This window comes from Physella acuta, unplaced genomic scaffold (genome assembly GCF_028476545.2).
Source record: "Physella acuta isolate Inbredline_101_S28 unplaced genomic scaffold, ASM2847654v3 ptg000373l, whole genome shotgun sequence".
Classification (NCBI taxonomy): Eukaryota; Metazoa; Mollusca; class Gastropoda; family Physidae; genus Physella; species Physella acuta.
Genome location: NW_026731892.1, coordinates 418,567 through 437,028, shown reverse-complemented (window position 1 = coordinate 437,028; position 18,462 = coordinate 418,567). Strand labels below are relative to the sequence as shown.

The 18,462-nt window shown below is 31.2% G+C and overlaps 2 protein-coding genes across 10 annotated transcripts; one reads left to right on the top strand and one right to left on the bottom strand.

Annotated features, from left to right (window-relative positions):
* Positions 1 to 674: 674 nt before the first annotated feature.
* Positions 675 to 9,028, bottom strand: LOC131941772 (zinc finger and BTB domain-containing protein 24). Of its 8 annotated transcripts, none has more exons than XM_059301262.1 (10): positions 8,825 to 9,028; positions 4,999 to 5,149; positions 4,738 to 4,869; positions 4,043 to 4,214; positions 3,775 to 3,952; positions 3,147 to 3,328; positions 2,923 to 3,012; positions 2,304 to 2,570; positions 1,865 to 1,954; positions 675 to 1,636 (listed from the first exon to the last, which is right to left on the bottom strand). In XM_059301262.1, exons 2-10 carry the CDS (start codon positions 5,080 to 5,082, stop codon positions 780 to 782), a joined length of 2,052 nt encoding a protein of 683 aa, XP_059157245.1. In that variant the 5' UTR covers positions 5,083 to 5,149; positions 8,825 to 9,028; the 3' UTR covers positions 675 to 779. The 8 variants fall into 8 exon arrangements, with proteins under 8 accessions (XP_059157245.1, XP_059157247.1, XP_059157243.1 ...); XM_059301264.1 differs by having other exon boundaries at positions 4,999 to 5,139; XM_059301260.1 differs by lacking the exon at positions 8,825 to 9,028 and adding an exon at positions 7,400 to 7,516 and having other exon boundaries at positions 4,999 to 5,139.
* On the top strand, positions 8,825 to 18,200 carry LOC131941769 (exportin-1). Of its 2 annotated transcripts, none has more exons than XM_059301257.1 (26): positions 8,825 to 8,922; positions 10,395 to 10,537; positions 10,654 to 10,828; positions 10,918 to 11,024; positions 11,109 to 11,224; positions 11,334 to 11,448; positions 11,579 to 11,698; positions 11,801 to 11,855; positions 11,956 to 12,032; positions 12,129 to 12,287; positions 12,383 to 12,589; positions 12,679 to 12,817; positions 12,934 to 13,037; positions 13,129 to 13,206; positions 13,290 to 13,446; positions 13,544 to 13,707; positions 13,809 to 13,910; positions 14,087 to 14,263; positions 14,356 to 14,502; positions 14,607 to 14,729; positions 14,877 to 14,948; positions 15,035 to 15,110; positions 15,962 to 16,189; positions 16,286 to 16,448; positions 16,543 to 16,639; positions 16,741 to 18,200. In XM_059301257.1, exons 2-26 carry the CDS (start codon positions 10,415 to 10,417, stop codon positions 16,885 to 16,887), a joined length of 3,228 nt encoding a protein of 1,075 aa, XP_059157240.1. In that variant the 5' UTR covers positions 8,825 to 8,922; positions 10,395 to 10,414; the 3' UTR covers positions 16,888 to 18,200. The 2 variants fall into 2 exon arrangements, with proteins under 2 accessions (XP_059157240.1, XP_059157239.1); XM_059301256.1 differs by lacking the exon at positions 8,825 to 8,922 and adding an exon at positions 9,108 to 9,765.
* Positions 18,201 to 18,462: the final 262 nt, after the last annotated feature.

Here is an 18,462-nt window from a genome sequence, read left to right as displayed (position 1 = left end):
ATGAGGCTTATTTTTAAAAGGATAGTGTATGGGGCCAGCCTTTCCTTATTGGGGAGGGGTGTGACTTTTTTTGCCAATGCCAATGAATAACTAAACACTTAAGAAAGAGGGGAGGCAATATTGATAGTTCACCCCGGGCGCCAAATGGTCGAGACACCTCTGCTTCTAAATAGTATATATGTTAAGGCAAATTATGAAAACCAGGCATTCTATTTCATGTACACAATCCCTGGGATTTCCAAGCAAAGTATGGAATATCTGCGTGTTATACCTTTTCCTAGGCATTATATAAAATGCCTAAGGATTATAAAGAATGACAAGAACTGCCCTGGAAAAGTTTGAACAAAGAATGAAAGAAAAAATGCAAAACAAAAACATCATTACATAAAATATCAAGGCATTAAAAAGAATGATTGCAAAAGTCTTCAGTAACAAACAGTCATACGGAGGGATTGTGAAAGATTGAAAAAACTGCTACAGCATTACTCGTATGTATCCATTTATGTTGGAGACAAATGAATCTGTCTAAAGAAAATAGTGCCTAATCAACTTCTAAGAAAGTACTAGTCACAATTCAAATGCCTGGATCACAAATGAGGATTTTAAGTACAAAAAGCATACATTGTCCCAAGTAATGTATTATCAGGGAGATGAATGAAAAACCACACAAGTATCTGCCTGCTTGTATGCAAGTATCAACATGTTTTTATTACATTTTTAAGAGTATTAAATATATTTAAAAACGCACAATTTTTATGAAAGGCAACAAGAACAAAACTTTAACTTTTTTCAGGCTCCTCATCACATTCCATCATAGGATCCATGTGAATTTCTATGTCTGACTGCCTCAATGTATCAGTAGAATGGCTACTTACTGAACCTGATGAGGAACTCAAATATGAAATATTTGAGGAATGTTCAGAGAAACTAGAAATTCCAGTAGAATCTAAAACTTCTTCCTTAATCACAATGTCAGGTTTAGTTTTTTCAGGCTCTTCATCACATTCCATCATAGGATCCATGTGAATTTCTCTGTCTGACTGCCTCAATGTATCAGTAGAATGGCTACTTACTGAACTCGATGAGGAATGTTCAGGGAAACTAGAAATTCCAGTAGAATTTAAAACTTCTTTCTTAATCACAATGTCAGGTTTAGCATTCTCCTTAGAAATATCTAATAAGGAAACAACATCAACACTGATTGAGTTTTTATCATCTGGACTGTCTGCATAATGTGCAACAGCTATTTCCTCAGCACCAATAAAACTAGTATGAACAATATTTCCTTCAGAGTCCAAATATGTATGTGCCAACTCCCTGGATCCTGTGTAGTTAGAAATACAGTCTGTAGTTACATATTCAGTGATGGCAATGTCATCATTATTACCAGCATAATGTTCAGGATGTGTTATGTCTTGAGAATTAAAGTCATCAGAGTTGATAATCTCTTCATGATTAGAAAAGTTAGTGTGAGATATGGCAGAGTAATCCACTTGGGAAGAAACATAACCGGTGTGAGTGACTTCTTCATGATCTAACATATCTGATGTGTAAACAATATCACTATGGTTATCATTGGGTTGATATATTGGTGCCTCAGAAAGAATTATGAGCTCCTCCGCTTTGTCATCAAGACCTAAAAAAGAAAACATTTCTTACACTATTTGCAACTATAGATTACCTTCGCTAGATCTGGATTACATTCATATGTTTTTTTAAGTAGTTAAGTTTTGATCATAAATATACCACAATTATTAAAAATAGAATAACATTATAAGAGCCAAATAATTTTATGAATTAGTTTCAATACATTGTTTGCCAAATTTGACTGATAAATACACAGACATTTTCAATAATAATTTACCATCAGAATGCAACAGCGTATGAGAAAATGAGAGGTTATCTGAACTATCCATTTGCTGTACTGGTACAACTGACTGGGATGTTACAGCTACTAGACGATCATAGATAAAACACAAAAGTTTGTGAAATCCTAGAGAGTTAAATTAATTTACTCAGCTCAGTTGCTAAATATGTATATTACAGAAAAGAAATGATAAAGGGAACTAATTCATTTTATTTAACAGAACAAAATGGCATTTCATTTAAACATCTAAGGTCCAATGTGGGCAAGTTTCTCTTCAGACTCAAATTTATGTTATGTAGTAACAAAAGCATAATTAATCTACAAGAAGATTAATTTTTTAAAATAAATAAGGTAACTATAGGTATTCAAACTGAAGAAACAAATCTTGATTACTAAAACTACAAGTGCAATGTTTTTGCAATGTTAATTATTTTACCTTGATAACCGCTGTTTAGCACAAGGACTTGAGGTGAACAGGTCACTTCTAGAGCATGAGTTTCTTCTTGTAAATTCTGAATATTTTTATCATCTAAGTCTTTCTTGATCATTACTTGGTCTTCCTCTTTTTCTTCATTTCTTTTAGCATTCTGTCTATAGCTATTTTTAATTTCATCACTCAATTGATGGCGCAATAAATGTTGCCTCCTACTGCTACTCTGGGTAAATTTTTTACCACATATATCACATTCAAATGGTTTATCTCCTGTAAACATCAAAAATAAAAAAATCTGTCAGATCAAAATATTTAAAAATACCGATGAAATCTTGATCAATGGTAAGTGATTTGTCTAGTATTGAAGAGCAATAACTAAATTATAGCATTTTGGGATTGGTTATTAATACTACTACTATTAATACTACTATGCTTTTTTAAAAAATCAATAATTCAAATACTTTAGCAACCATATGTGAAATAAAGCATAATTAAACACCTTTCCACAAAATATGACCAAATAAAAGTTTGTATTTGCACATTTTTCTGTTGGCACTATTTTCCGTTGCCCATTTTTCTGTAAACTCATGGCAACGAGTAACGGTATTGGACACACACTCACCTGAATGTGTTAACTCATGCTTCCTTAAGCTGGAGAGTTCTGTAAATCTTTTATTGCAGTTTGCAACATCACAAACATATGGCTGTTCACCTATTCAATTTTAGAATTTTAAAGCCGTGAACACTTCTTATATGATTGCATTAACCTTGTAAGTAAAAATAATAATTACTTTGAAAATCAAATTTTTGTTTAAAAACACAATCACCTCAATAACATAAGCCTACCAGTATGAATACGCAGATGATTCTTAAAATTTCCAACAGTCGTGAATGTTTTATTACAGCCCTGATGATTGCATTTAAAAGGTTTTTCTCCAGTGTGTGTCCTGAGATGAACTTTGAGTTGCTGAGCAGTAAAAAAATTTTTGCCACAGGATTCATCTGGACACTTAAATTGTCTATTATTGCTGAAAGAATATTAATTAAGTTTAAAATAACCCTACTATTCTATCGATATTAAAAGTGTGCATATGCATGTGTACAAATCAAATATGAAATTAGGTCAACACAGTCAGTACACATTAACACTTAGTCAACTAACATAATACTATGGGACTGATTTATTATTTGTAGAATGGATGTATTTATTAGCTCTGGAATGGTTTTAATGTATGCTAAATAGTAAATTAAACATTAAATGAAAACAAAAAACCTACAGGAATGTGATTTTGTGTATACAATATTGAACCAGATATTGTGCTAGTACGTTCAATGTCTCTTTACAAAGAACATTCCTTGTTTTTAGTCTTCATCTGATCACTATTTTGGAAAAATTTAAGGAACTGAACTAAAAAAATGTGTGTGCTAAAACATTTGATTTAGCAAAAACATTTTCTCCTATAATGTTTCTTACGTGTGAGTGAGCTTGTGGTACTTCAGATGATTGGGCCCAGAAAACTTTCTACTGCAACCTTCAAACGAGCACACTAAAATCTTTGGCTCAATTCCCTTCTGAAGCGTTCCAGCATCAGCAGTGTTCTCAGATTTACCTGACAATTTATTTCCTGGTGCTGGCTTTGTGTTCTTTTTAACTTAGATATACAAAATACAAATGGTAAATATATTTCTCACTAAAAGAAGATTAAATACATATTTTTCTACAAAAATCTTTTAAAAGATACCTTTAGGTTCAGCCACTCCCTGTAAAACTTTCTGCTTTCTAAACTGAGAATTTAATTTAGGCTGCTGACAAGAAAGAGAATCTTCTTCTTCCAACTGTTTGGCTATGATCTGTTGTGTTGTTGCAACTAAATTTGCTGTAGCTAAGGCATGCACTTGCTCAAAACTTGTGGCCTAAAAGTTTTTGTTAATTCAAAAGAATGTATAGAATAATCCAATGAAGACATCAAAAGACATTTACACTGATAAACGATTACAAATTACTATAGTATAAACATTCTTGTACATATTAAAAAAAAATCACTAAACTGGGGCTTGCAGATGTACATGCCTATATTCTTTTATATTCACACAAATATTTTTTAAAGCTGGAATAGTACATTCATTTAAATTATTAAATAAATAAAAATAAGGGTCAGTAAAATCTATTGGTAAATTTGTGATGTTTATGATGAAAGCTTGTTTCAGGAATTATTTTTCTAATTAACCCGAAATCGATGCTGAAAACTAAAAATTTATTTCATATGAAATAAAAATTTAAAAAATGTCTAAAAAATTTTCCCCATTAGTTGCTCGCTAATCCAAAGCTGTTTTCTTTTTTTTACTTTTTACTTAGATAATATACTACCATTTTGGTGTCACCACTGTGACAATACCACAAGAGAATGCTTCTAAGGTAGTATTGTTTGATACTTACTTCTGTGTTATTTAAAGTTCTACTTTTGTCATGTAGTTTCCCCATTATAACATTAGCAAGCAATGAATCCTTTCCAGGCATATTTGTCAAAACAAGAAGAGGAGTATTTGATGATATATTTTGATCCTGGTGCTATATTTTAAAAAATCAAATTTAATTTAGCAGGAAGAAAAAAAAATAAACACATTAGGCCTAATCCATACTGTAGATGATACATGTATGTACAATATTATTCTTAAAAAAAAATCCATTCACAATCACCTTATTCTCATGATGTTGTCTCCCCAAAAATGAAGCAACAGCATTAAGTATGGTGTTACTTTCCTCAAATAATGCAGATGACATATCAGCTTTTGCTTCTATTTATCATATTCAGTGAAACAAAAACAAATTGATTCTTGGCTAGATAGGCCTAATCAAAAAAAAATTATAAATAAGGAATGAATGGCAGCTATTCAAATACTATTTAAAATAATAGATGTCATTTTGAAAAAAAATCAACGACATGAATCTTTGCAAATAAACTGAGTAAAACATTTTATATTGTAATCCGCCCTCCAATTGATGTGTGCAAATAGTCTGAATTATAAGACATAGGCCCTATTTATGTCTGTCCTTGAAGATTATTTGCCATGGTTTTCATTTTAAAATACACCTTTTAAAAATTAAATGACAGTACTACATATAGATTATTGCTTAACTAAATTCTACTACAAGCTTTTATATTAGTATTAGTATGTTATTACATTTACTGGGCATTGCAATTTTTACAATGTTATTGAAAAATGCAATATTTCTGATTGGTAACTTTCAATTTGTATGTGAATGGTAACAATTGTTATACTTAGGCCTATAGTATACTAATGGGTAATAAAATGTTTGCTTAGCAATGTGAATTAATTTATAATTATGAATAATAAAGGAATAGCAATTTTACCAATTATTATTCTCTATAGGCCTAGTTTCTTTAATTATAGGTTTATAGAACATTGGTAAAATAAATTTGAGATTTTTCAATGACCACCCTAGTCCCTACTACATATATATGGAGTCATAGTAGCCCTTATATTACATTTCTATGAAACTACCCCACCCTGACATTTTAGTACTATAAAACCTGCAATTTAAAAAAAAATAACCATCATTTAGGCCTAATACTTGTAAAGCCTTAAGAAATTTAACCCAGTTGTGTAAACTGCTCTATACCACTCAACCACTTTAACAAAATGATAAACCACTGCCCTTCCCACTATGTTATATAAAAACAAGATTCTTCCCTTCAGTTTCCTTCTAAGTTAGTAATTGTAATGTAATATCACTTATTGGCTATTCTAATTAATTTTTAAGTCCTAAATAAAAAATGTTATCGAACTATTATGTCATTTCTCTGTTTAATTACTTAAAACAAATTTAGGCCTAGGCCTATAGATTATTGTATAGTTAGTTAGACCTAATTAAATTCAAGTCTGATTCTGAAAGTTAAAGTGTCAAATTATTTTAAAAACTGTTATTTTTTAAAATAAATATAATAGGCTAATTGGTTAGGCAGGGTGACTGCAATATCATTAGTAATATTAGCCATTAGGGCAGGCTAAGTCTGGGGGTCAAGAGTTTTTCATTCTCTCTTCCTACTTTTAACATATCTTGATGATCTAGTACTTAACACTCACTATGTTTAAGAAAGAAGCTTTTTCCTAAGCAGCACTAGATCTATATCTAGTAAGTCATAAAATATATTCAGTTTGATTGGGGGGGGGAGGGTATTATACTGCAGTCAGTGTAATAGTAATACTGTAATAATAACAAAAATTAAGATAGGCCTATAGACTATAGAATCTAGTTAGATCTCTAAGTCTAAGCCCATAACAACTGATCTACATCTAGCCTGCATAATTTCCCCTTTGATTTCAATCATTGTGACTGGATTTAGATATCTAGATTCTTTATACTAGTAATACTAATCTAGATAAGACATTCCAGATCTAGCCTCCTGATTTGATTACTTGGCCCACTTTGGGATAGATGTAAACTACTACTACTATAGATCTATATTCTATAGGCCTAATAATATTAATATTATATCTATATCTAATTGAAAATTGAAGGATTGAATTAAATGTTAAATCTCTAGGCCCCTGTAGTCCTATAGACTCTAGATTTTCTAGATCTAGATCTTACTTTTAAAAGCAACTCTCTAGTCTCTCTAGATTTAGATTCTAGACCTACTGTCAAAGAAGGATTCTATTTTCTACATTCTAGCCTAACGTTTTATTTTCATATTTTAAATATTATTATTTAGAATCTAGATCTAGATATGATAGGCCTGTTCCTGGGCTCTTAGATTCTTATGTCTACTGACAATACCAAACTAAATTTATTATAATCTAGAAGTTTAGTCTGATTCTAACACTACTCCGTATCACTATCAGCTTCTGTGTTTGTATAATAATGTATAATGTATAACAAGACAAATCCGCATTGCGCCAGTCAAAGTTAGTTAGACGATTAAAAAAAACCGATGTTTTAGTAACAAACGACAGATTAGCTTAAAATCAAATTCGTTTTCCAACTAGATCTAGATTCTAGATCTGAATTCTAGATTAATAATCTACACTTTTAAATTATGTACTAAATGTGTAACAATGCAATCATGATAACCAGCCTATATTGTTTAATCTGCCCTATGGACTACTGCTGTGTTAGCATGAGCCTGAGCATTTCACTACTCGGATCTTAACAAAGCCAGTTTCATACAAATAGAATCGGAAGTGGTTTAAGGTGGAATCAAACTAGACTCGGAACAGTGGAAAGTTACCGACCTAAAAATAGTAGCACAGATTTGCGTAAGTCTAAAAATAGCCTTAACCCTTTTACACCCAAAATTATTGCCAGAGATGCAGACTGGTATTTCTAAAGCCGTTGAAAACCATATTTCCTTTTAATTTAAGTATTCAAATAATCTAATTTAGTTTACTCTTAAAAAACTAGTTTTGTTATGCTTTTCTTAAAACAGAATTCAATACCTATAAGTCAACTGAAAATGTGTTCAAGATATTGTAGTAGTTCTATAATCTAGATTGATCCATTATCCTTTTTATTATGGATTTTCGAAAAAAAAATGTGTACGGTTAAATAAGCTTAATTTTCAACTGACATCTAAATGGTTTCAAATACATATGCAAAAGGACTGATTTTTTCTAAGCAGTTTTAATATATTTCGGGATGTGTTCAATTAAAAAAAAAAAAGCTTTTAAACAGAACTAGAAAAAGTTACTGGCATATGAAATTTAGTTTTCGGTACCGTATTTTTATTATTAAGGTCATTGAGTATGATCACGTTGACATAGAAAAAACATTTGGTTTAACCATCAAACAAGAAACAGTCTCGATAAGTGGATAATGGACCTATTTTTTAAAAAAAAGACTAATTTGTGTAGACATTAAGGTTGGCCATTTTAAATATGCTTTTTAAGTACACAGAAATGTTACATTTTCTCTCGCTAATTCCTAAAATATTATGAGTAAAAATATTTCACTGTGTATATAGTCTATAGTATTTTTATTCTAGCAAAATTAACTTCATAGGATTCTCGTGAAGAATAATGGATCTTTCTGAATAAAATAACAACTTATACAAAGTAAAGGGTTAAGCTAATGTCTTGCTGCGAAGTAAGCAATCAGTTGATTGGTGGAAAGTGGGTTTTTTTCCTTTGGTGAAATGACAGTATTTTCAAGCATAAAATTATATAAAATGCAAAATAATAAGAAAAAGGCTTTTACAAAATAACATTATCACCAATAAATTATACCAAACATACTATGTTGTAAACAAGACAAGCAAACCAAACTTCTACATTTTGTAATGATTGATAAACAAGAACCAATGAACAACACGATTACATACGGCAACAAACATTCCGAAAATTTGCGGAAATCTGAAATAATACGTTTAAAGCAATTACTGTATATTTATACTATTTTGTAACTGTAATAAGCTATTGTTTAGAATTATTTATTAATCAGATAATTTAAATGCAATAATATAGTCAAAAACATATTATATATTATTTTCCGGAGATGAACGAACCATAGGCATATGGCGAACATGTACCAGTTCCAACCGGTTTAATACTTTGGGTGTTTTCTTCAGAATAAGGACGGCTCTGAAAGAAGGCTGAGGTACAGGTGAGCATGCTCTCCGAAATCGATGATGAATATTTACAAGATGTATTGTGACTTTAAACTGATAGATTGGGGTCCAAATGTGTTATTTTACTTATATTTTGTGGGCGCCGCCATGTTGTGCGATGTAAACAACGGAAGTATTGGTAACTTTCATAAAGCAACAGCCATCAAAGTAGGTCATGTGACCCGCGAGTTGTAAACACGAGGAAAAATTCAAATTAATTAAGCTTTAAGATTAGATTAGTATTTGAATAGAATTATTAACACCTGACAAATACATGAATCTCTTTTAGTCTTATAATTCAGCATATTAACTAGGATCAATTTTTCGCCAGGAGTTCAGTGTCTGCCTCAGCGATGCTGATATTAAGCAGCTATTCAGCCTATTGTTCTTAGTCTGTCTTCAGTACTCTTCAGGCGTCTTTAATAATCTTTACTCTTCTCTTTTAAAAAAAGCTTAATATAATATAATAAGAAATTTCTATCTGATCTCCAATCTGGACACTGAATGCAGTGAATACAGAGTTAGAATTCTATTCTAAAGTTACAGTGAATTTAGCTAAATGTCTAAATTTAATATCTATTCAGTTTGAGTAGGCCCTATGCCCTATTGACCTTTGTTTCTGGTTGGCATATTTATTACGAAGTGTCTACTCGGAAGATTTTTCTCCCCAACATTTCCACTTAGTCGGCAAAAGATAGCTCTGCGCATGCGCAGTGACCTAGGGTTAGGGCTAGAATGACGGTTAGGGGTAGGGTTAAGGATAGGATTAGGGTTGGTGTTAGGGCTCTGCAGTTGTAAACACACGCATGCGCAGTACCATAGAAAACATCGCCGCTAAGGCAAGTCGTAGTTTCTCTCCATTGCGCATGCGTATCTTATTCCGGCTAGAATCGGCCTATTTATTATTATTAATTATTAACTTGAACTAAACTTTGAGGCTGATCCAAAACTTTAAAATTGACTAACAGCTGAGATCTTTAATAATTTTGATTGATTAGATCTAAATCTAGTATTTACATAAGTTCTGCAAGAATTGCTATTGCATTATTCTTATTGCTCCAAGTCTTATCTTTGCAATAATAACAGATACCTATGTACTAGTATGTACTATGTCCTTTGCTTACTTTCTGGAAACCAAAAAGCAATTGAAAGAATTTGATCACCAGTAAACTGACATTTAATCTCAATACACTTGAGTAAAAATCCATTGCAATGTTCAAAGGCAGATATAGAAAGAAAAAACTAAACACTGATTTATTTTTTGTTATGCAAAATAATAGTTTGTCTACTTGAAACTATAATTGCCAAGTACTTTGTAGTCTGTATTATTAATACAAAAGGATAATTTGAATAGCAATTTAATTCTGAATAAAAAATCATAGACCACTATTTGTATGTAATGACCAACTTCAAAGTGAGCCAATCTATGGTAACATAATAGGCCAATGGATATTTTTTTTCTTTTCAGTTTCTACGTATGTTCTACAAATGCGATTGAAAATGGCTACCATAGCAGAACAAGCAGAAAAGTTGTTGGATTTCACCCAGAAGTTTGACATTCATTTGTTGGATACAATTGTTTCATGCATGTACACAGCTGATGGGGAACAGGTATACACATTTTATCAAATATATTTGTTTTTGCTCCCACTATTATTTGGCTTAATGACTTATTTTCTTTGGGAATAACCTTTTTAAAGATTTTAAGTTTGTTGGTTTGTTTTCAGCAACGTATGGCTCAGGAAGTACTGACAACATTGAAAGAACATCCAGATGCTTGGACCAGAGTTGATACAATATTGGAATTCTCTAACAATCAGCAAACGAAGTACTATGCTTTACAAATCTTAGAGAATGTTATAAAAACCAGGTGGAAAGTACTCCCTCGTGCTCAGTGTGAAGGTAAGTAATATGGAAGTAATGTTTGCAATTAAGAGATTGACTTCTGGTTATTCTTACAATCATCTGTTCACAACACTTTTCTTACACAGGTATCAAGAAATACATAGTAGGATTAATCATCAAAACTTCATCAGAAGCTCTTCTGCTAGAGAGGGAGAAGGTGTACATTGGGAAGCTGAACATGATTCTTGTTCAGGTATGTTTTAAATTGATTTTTATAATATTTTAAAACGTAAACTGTATCAGCTTGTTTTTTTATATACAAACATTTTTCTTTTAGATTTTGAAGTATGAATGGCCCAGAAACTGGCCTACTTTCATCAGTGATATTATTGGTGCTAGTAAAACTAATGAATCTCTCTGCCAGAATAACATGGCTATTCTCAAACTTTTGAGGTAAGTTTTAATTGTAGATATTACTTTGTTTTTGAAATTTAAATTATGTAAATATGAATTCAGTTGTTGATTTTTTTAAAAATTACTTTATCCCTATATTTTTTAACAGTGAAGAGGTTTTTGACTTTTCAAGTGGTCAAATGACTCAGGCTAAGGCAAAACATTTAAAAGATACCATGTGCAGTGAATTTTCACAAATATTTCAACTTTGTCAATTTGTAATGGTAATATTTTCTCATTAACTTTCTAGTTATATTTCATAATATTTGGAAACCTATCACTTTAATTCTAATACCTTATTGTTATCGTATGGTCAAAAGAAGTTAGATAAAAGAAAAATATTTTAATTTCTAGGACAACAGTCAAAATGCACCTCTTGTTGGTGCTACACTTGAAACTCTACTAAGATTTCTTAATTGGATTCCTCTTGGATACATATTTGAGACAAAACTAATTACTACATTAATATACAAGGTAGGTCATGGTATATTTAAAGGCTTGTTGAGTGAGAATCTGACATAGATAGGTTTTTTTATTTTACTTGTAATCTCTCTAATGATATAATTTTCATTCCAGTTCCTTAACGTTCCTATGTTTAGAAACATTACTATGAAGTGTCTCACAGAGATTGGTAAGAAAATTTTGTAAATTTTTTGGGTGTTAAATATACCGATAGCTAGATTTATTTTAAATGTGTTTTTAACATTATACATTTCTATTATGCTCATTAGCTGGTGTTCAAGCTTCTCAAAGCTATGATGAACAGTTCCTTCAACTTTTTACTCTGGGTATGAATCAACTAAAGCAGGTATGTTGCTGTTTTTTTTTTTGTTTTTTTTTTGTTTTTTTTTTTTTTCTAAAAATAATGTAACATTTTATAAATTTAATTTTTTACTTTTTTCAGATGCTACCAGTTGAAACAAATATAAAAGAAGCATACCAAGGTGGCACAGATGATGAACAAAATTTTATTCAAAATCTTAGCCTTTTCTTGTGCACTTTTTTAAAAGAGCATGCTCAGCTTATTGAGAAAAAGTCAGAATTACATGTTCTTCTGATGGAGGTTTGTTGTTTTTTTATCTCTTTTTCTTTGAAAGATTGTTGTCAACAGCCTCAAAGAAAGAAATTATTTTATAATAATTTATTTTTATTTGTCAGGCCTTACACTATCTCATCCTTATCTCTCATGTGGAGGAAGTTGAGATTTTCAAGATATGTCTGGAGTATTGGAGTTCATTGGCTTCAGAGCTTTATAGAGAAAATCCTTTTTCTGACACAACAACCCCTCTTATTTTTTCTCAAATGCGATCACAAAATCAAGAGATGCCAGTTCGCAGACAACTGTATAATCCAGTTTTGTCAAAGGTTGGTTTTACTTTTTATTGAACTGGTGGCCCTCATTTACTTTATGATCCATTTTCAACAGGTGTGTAATTAATATTTTCACTTTACAGGTTCGGATGGTCATGATTTCTCGTATGGCTAAACCTGAAGAAGTGCTTGTAGTAGAAAATGAACAAGGGGAAGTTGTGAGAGAGTTTATGAAGGACACAGATTCTATAAATCTATACAAAAATATGCGTGAAACTTTGGGTAAGTGTTGTTGTTGTTTTTTATGTATAATAAATGCTAAATGTTTTTAAATGTTCAGTATTACTGTAAATTTATAAGTACTTTTGTAAGTGTACTGTTTTTTTTTTTTTTTAAAGTTTACTTGACTCATTTGGATTACACGGATACTGAAAATATAATGACTGAAAAATTACATAATCAAGTTAATGGTACTGAGTGGTCCTGGAAAAATTTGAATACTGTAAGTAATATTTTATTTTGATATGAGATGGGTTTTTGTTTCTTCAAATTTTACTGTGTGCACTAACAACACTTCACATTTTTCTAATTAGATTTGCTGGGCCATTGGTTCTATTAGTGGAGCTATGCACGAAGATGACGAAAAAAGATTTTTAGTTACAGTAATCAAGGTAAATATACTTCAATTTGTTAGTCTTTAGTTGCATTTTATTGTATGAAATGTATCATTTTGCAATACCTTTTTATCATTTAGGATTTATTGGGACTGTGTGAACAGAAAAGAGGAAAGGACAATAAAGCAATAATTGCTTCAAATATTATGTATGTAGTAGGGCAGTATCCTCGCTTCTTGCGGGCACATTGGAGGTTCTTGAAGACAGTAGTGAATAAATTGTTTGAGTTTATGCATGGTAAGCTTTTTTTTACAGCTACACTTTCTTTATAGAACAAAAAATTGACTTTTTTTTAGTGTGCATTATTATAATTTTAAACATAAATTCTGTGTAGAAACACACGATGGTGTTCAGGATATGGCTTGTGACACATTCATAAAAATAGCACAGAAGTGCAGACGCCATTTTGTACAAGTGCAGGTTGGAGAGGTGATGCCATTTATTGAAGAAATTTTGAATGGAATAAACACCATTATCTGTGATTTACAGCCTCAGCAGGTATTTTGTTTTACTTTATAACATTTTTTATTTCTAGAATACAATTTGGTAACATCTCCTGCTTGTTTGACGTTACTAATAAATATAATAATTTTTGTTAGGTGCACACATTTTATGAAGCAGTAGGGCTGATGATAGGAGCACAAGTTGACCAGGTTGCTCAAGAACATCTGATTGAGCGTTACATGTTATTGCCAAATCAGGTACGTTTACTTACATTTTTATGACTGTTTAGACCTATTCTGTATTTCACTGTACTAATCACTTGCTCATTGAATACTAGCATAAAATTGTCTTATAAATTTTTGTGTGAATATCTCTTTATAAAAGTAGCATGAAGATATGGGCCATTAATGAACAATCTGTTCTTTTTCTCTAGGTTTGGGATGGTATTATTAACCAAGCCACACATAATGTTCAAGTGCTTAAAGACCCAGAGGCAGTCAAACAGTTGGCTAATATCCTTAAGACCAATGTAAGAGCCTGTAAAGCTCTTGGACATCCATACGTTGTTCAGCTTGGACGCATTTACCTGGACATGTTAAATGTTTACAAGGTTGGAATTTGTCAGTTTATAAGGTTAAAATAAGTGGTTTTTGTTTAAGATTCTTATATGCTAAGCATAATTTTGTTGTCTTGTTTGATTAGGTAATGAGTGAAAATATTAGCAGTGCCATTGCTACTAATGGTGAAAGTGTTACCAAGCAACCTTTAATCAGATCAATGCGGACTGTGAAGAAGGAAACACTTAAGCTTATTTCAGGATGGGTTAATCGCTCGACTGATCCACAAATGGTGAGTTATATTTAATTGCATCAAGGTATATATACATGTTTATGAAATATATTTGTAAGTTCTTTTTTTTTTTACTAACAATTGAAATTGATCTGACACTTCAGGTAGCAGAGAACTTTATTTTGCCTTTACTTGAGGCTGTTCTGCTAGATTATCAAAGAAATGTTCCAGCTGCTAGGGAGCCTGAAGTACTGAGTACCATGGCTACTATAGTCAATAGTTTAAAGGTAATAGTATCCTGCATAACTTTTAATAACCACTTCAAAACATACAAAAATACATGCAAAATTAATTTAGTGGTGCTCAACCATAAAATTAGTTGCTTTTGTTTGCAAGAAGTAATTTAAAACTGGTTGTTAATTTTTATTTTCTAGTCTCATATTACCAAGGACATCCCACAGATTTTTGATGCTGTGTTTGAATGCACTTTGACTATGATAAACAAGGTAAAGTAAAAGCTAACCTAAAGTCATTCTTATCAAACAGATGTTTTTTTAACACCTCATAATGCATTTTCATATTACTTCTTTAGGATTTTGAAGAGTTTCCTGAACACAGAACAAACTTTTTCTTACTTTTGCAAGCTGTCACACAACATAGTTTTCAAGGTATGTACATTTTAACCATTAATGTCCCGTAACGCCCGCTGCCGCCCGACACCGTTAATGTCCCGTAACGCCCGCTGCCGCCCGCTTACAATACGCATAGAAAAATTAAATTTGTTTCATTAAAATTTGGCCTACAAATCCTAATTTTTAACTAAACAGGAAGTCTGATAGTTTCAGCATCCTTTTCCGGTCTTCTAATTTCAATGGCGCTTTTGAAAGATAAAAAAGAATAGTTTCTTTCTATCTCGAAATTTTAGACTCATCTGTCCGATTTTTAGTAGATTTAATATTAAAAATAACATAAAATAATGCCTCTAAACGTATCTAGGCATGTATTTTATGAATTATATATCTTAAACATAACCAAATTGATATTTAACTGTTAAATTCGATGCATAGTTGTTTAGACAGAAATAAATAAAGTTGACTACCGAAAATGACCTGTTTTGAATTATCTCCGACATTTTTTATTTTTATACTGTACTTGTACCGAATATAATATATTCTATTTAATACTGTTGGAAAGCCAGGTTTATTCCCAACATTAAGCAGTAATTTTTATCTTAATTTTCAATTTCATTTAAACAAAAACAAATATTTTGTGAAACTATTCACTTGATCATACAGAGTTATGCTCCTTACATTGGGCCGTCATGGGTGGAGTTTTGGTAGAATGAATGGGACATTAATGGTTAAATATACTTGAGTATGCTAATTTGAGGTACTTAAGTGGTGTTGGGATTTAGACAAAATACAGTCATGATTTTTTAGTATTATAAGAAATAATACCATGATTTCTCACAAGCAGTTATTATACTTTGCAGTAAATAAAATTTTCTTTTACTCAACAGCATTGCTGCATATACCTCCTGCACAGTTTAAACTTGTGCTAGATTCAATCATATGGGCATTTAAGCATACTATGCGCAATGTTGCTGATACTGGATTAGATATTTTGTATGTCTTGCTGCAAAATATTACACGGGAAGAAAATACAGCACAGAGTTTTTATCAGACTTATTTTACAGACATACTTCAACATCTATTCTCTGTAATAACTGATAGTTCTCACACAGCAGGTAATTAAATAATTTGTTATTGTATTTGTTTTTATTGCAAAACAGTTCTGCTTTCTGCTATAGTGCTAAACTAATGTCATTGTTTTATTTTCACAGGGCTTACAATGCAGGCTACCATTTTAGCATACATGTTCAATCTTCTAGAGCATGGAAAAATTACTGTTCAGCTTAGTCCAAATATGCCATCTATACAGAATATTGTTTATGTACAAGAGTTTCTTCTCTCTTTGCTGAAGACTGCATTCCCGCACCTAAACGAGTAAGTGATTACTTAAATTTCTAGATTGAGACGTTCTGACTGAATTTTTGTTAAATACAAGTTAGACATTAATTGGTAATTATCTATTTTCTAGGCAACAGATTAAGATATTTATTCAAGGCCTTTTTAGTTTTGACCAAGAATGCAATGCGCTCAAAGAACACTTAAGAGATTTCTTGGTTCAAATTAGGGTAAGTTATATTTTTTTGTCCTCAAAAGGATACTTCACTCTATTATTGTATTGTAATCTAGATTTGCTCAATTTTAATTCTGAAACTGCTTTTTTTAATAGGAATTTGCTGGTGAAGATATGGAAGATTTGTTCCTTGAGGAAAGAGAAAGTGCTATCAGACATGCACAGGATGAGAAACGTAAACAGCAGTTGGCTGTACCTGGCATTGTTGGGCCACATGAAGTACCTGAGGAAATGCAAGATTGATTTATTCCTGCTATTCAAAAAGCTTGCATCAGATTTTTAGACTGGATAGAGACCACAGTTTTAATACAACTTGAAAGCACCACTTTATTAGTTGTGACAGCCTACTGCCCATAGCCCCAGTGTATCTTTTAAATTGTCTAACATTTCTGCCTATTTAAAATAACTATACACAAATTAGTTTGTTTGTTTGTGTATAAATGTAAATACATGTTCCAAAATGTGTAAATTATAACTGGTTTGAGTGTTAGCTGAATTTATTTATATTTTTACCCTCATCATGTGATCCACAATACGTTTTCCTGGTGAGTTTAATAGGATTTCCAGTTGTTTACTTAGTGGGTGCCGAAAATAACCTTATGTTGGATTACATTTATTGCACTTATTACGTGTTTTAATAAGATATGCTGATCTAATATACTTAGTAATTGAAGGTACTATTATTTATCAAGGAATTTCATTTTTAATATGACTGATTATATTTAGTGTTTAGGTTTTGGAAACAAGTTCAACTAAACCAGATAGCTCAATGTTTGATTAAATTCTTAGTTTTCATTTTGCAGTACATGGTTGTTGAATGACTTGCGTTTTAATAAATCATGTATAGGTGCTTCTTCTTTTGCACTCTGTAGCTTTTGAACCACAACTTGTGTACTGTTAGTGGTTTAATTTTCCAGGCCAGAGGTATACTTTATTAAAGGCACTGTTTTAAGTTGCTAATTTTAATCTACTAATTGACATTCTGCAATTTCTCTGTACATATTGTTTTGTCAATACTTGTTAGCTTAACGTGGTGTTGTTTAACAAGTGTTTTTTTTTCCTGAAATGTGACAATCATGGTTTTAAAACTACTCTCTTTCTAGATTAGATTTTTGCAACTTCTTTTCCCCTTACAAATTGGCCGTATTTGTAAATTAATAGCTTTTTCCTTCTGATTGCCTCTAATTTGATAAAACCACAGTACGTTCAAGTGTTTACTTCATAATTGTTAGCTTGTTAATTTTTGCATTTGGTAATACTTTAATACTTTTGATATAGTAAAATTATTACTACTACTACTCTGATTTTAATACACTTTAGTTTGATTTAAAGCAACTTCTATTGTCACTTCATTTACATTGTCATTGGGTACTAAGTACTGTGTACTTGCTCTAATCTTTTGTATGCTTCCTGCTCACCTTATTTTATGCAGGATACAAATATCTGTACAGTGATTCCTATGTCCTAAACATAATGCAGTTAACTCTTTTTTTTTCATTTGTTGACATGTGTAATTAGAAATTTTAATAAAATAAACAGTTGTTAAAAATGTTTTTGTATTCCTTTATTTCAATTGCAATGCTGTCTTTTCTGTAGTTCATATAAGTAAATTCGTTAGGATAAGACCTGTTTAAAATCTGGTCTTGGGTGATTATAACTTGGTTTTCTGAGCTGCACTTTGGCAATCTGAAACTTATTTACACCTGTAGGAACACACTCAAAAAAGTTTTTTTCTAATCTCAAAATTAGGGTTTTGCTACAATTTTTTATTTTAATAAGTTAGGAAAAATTACATTTTAACAATATTTTTAATTATAA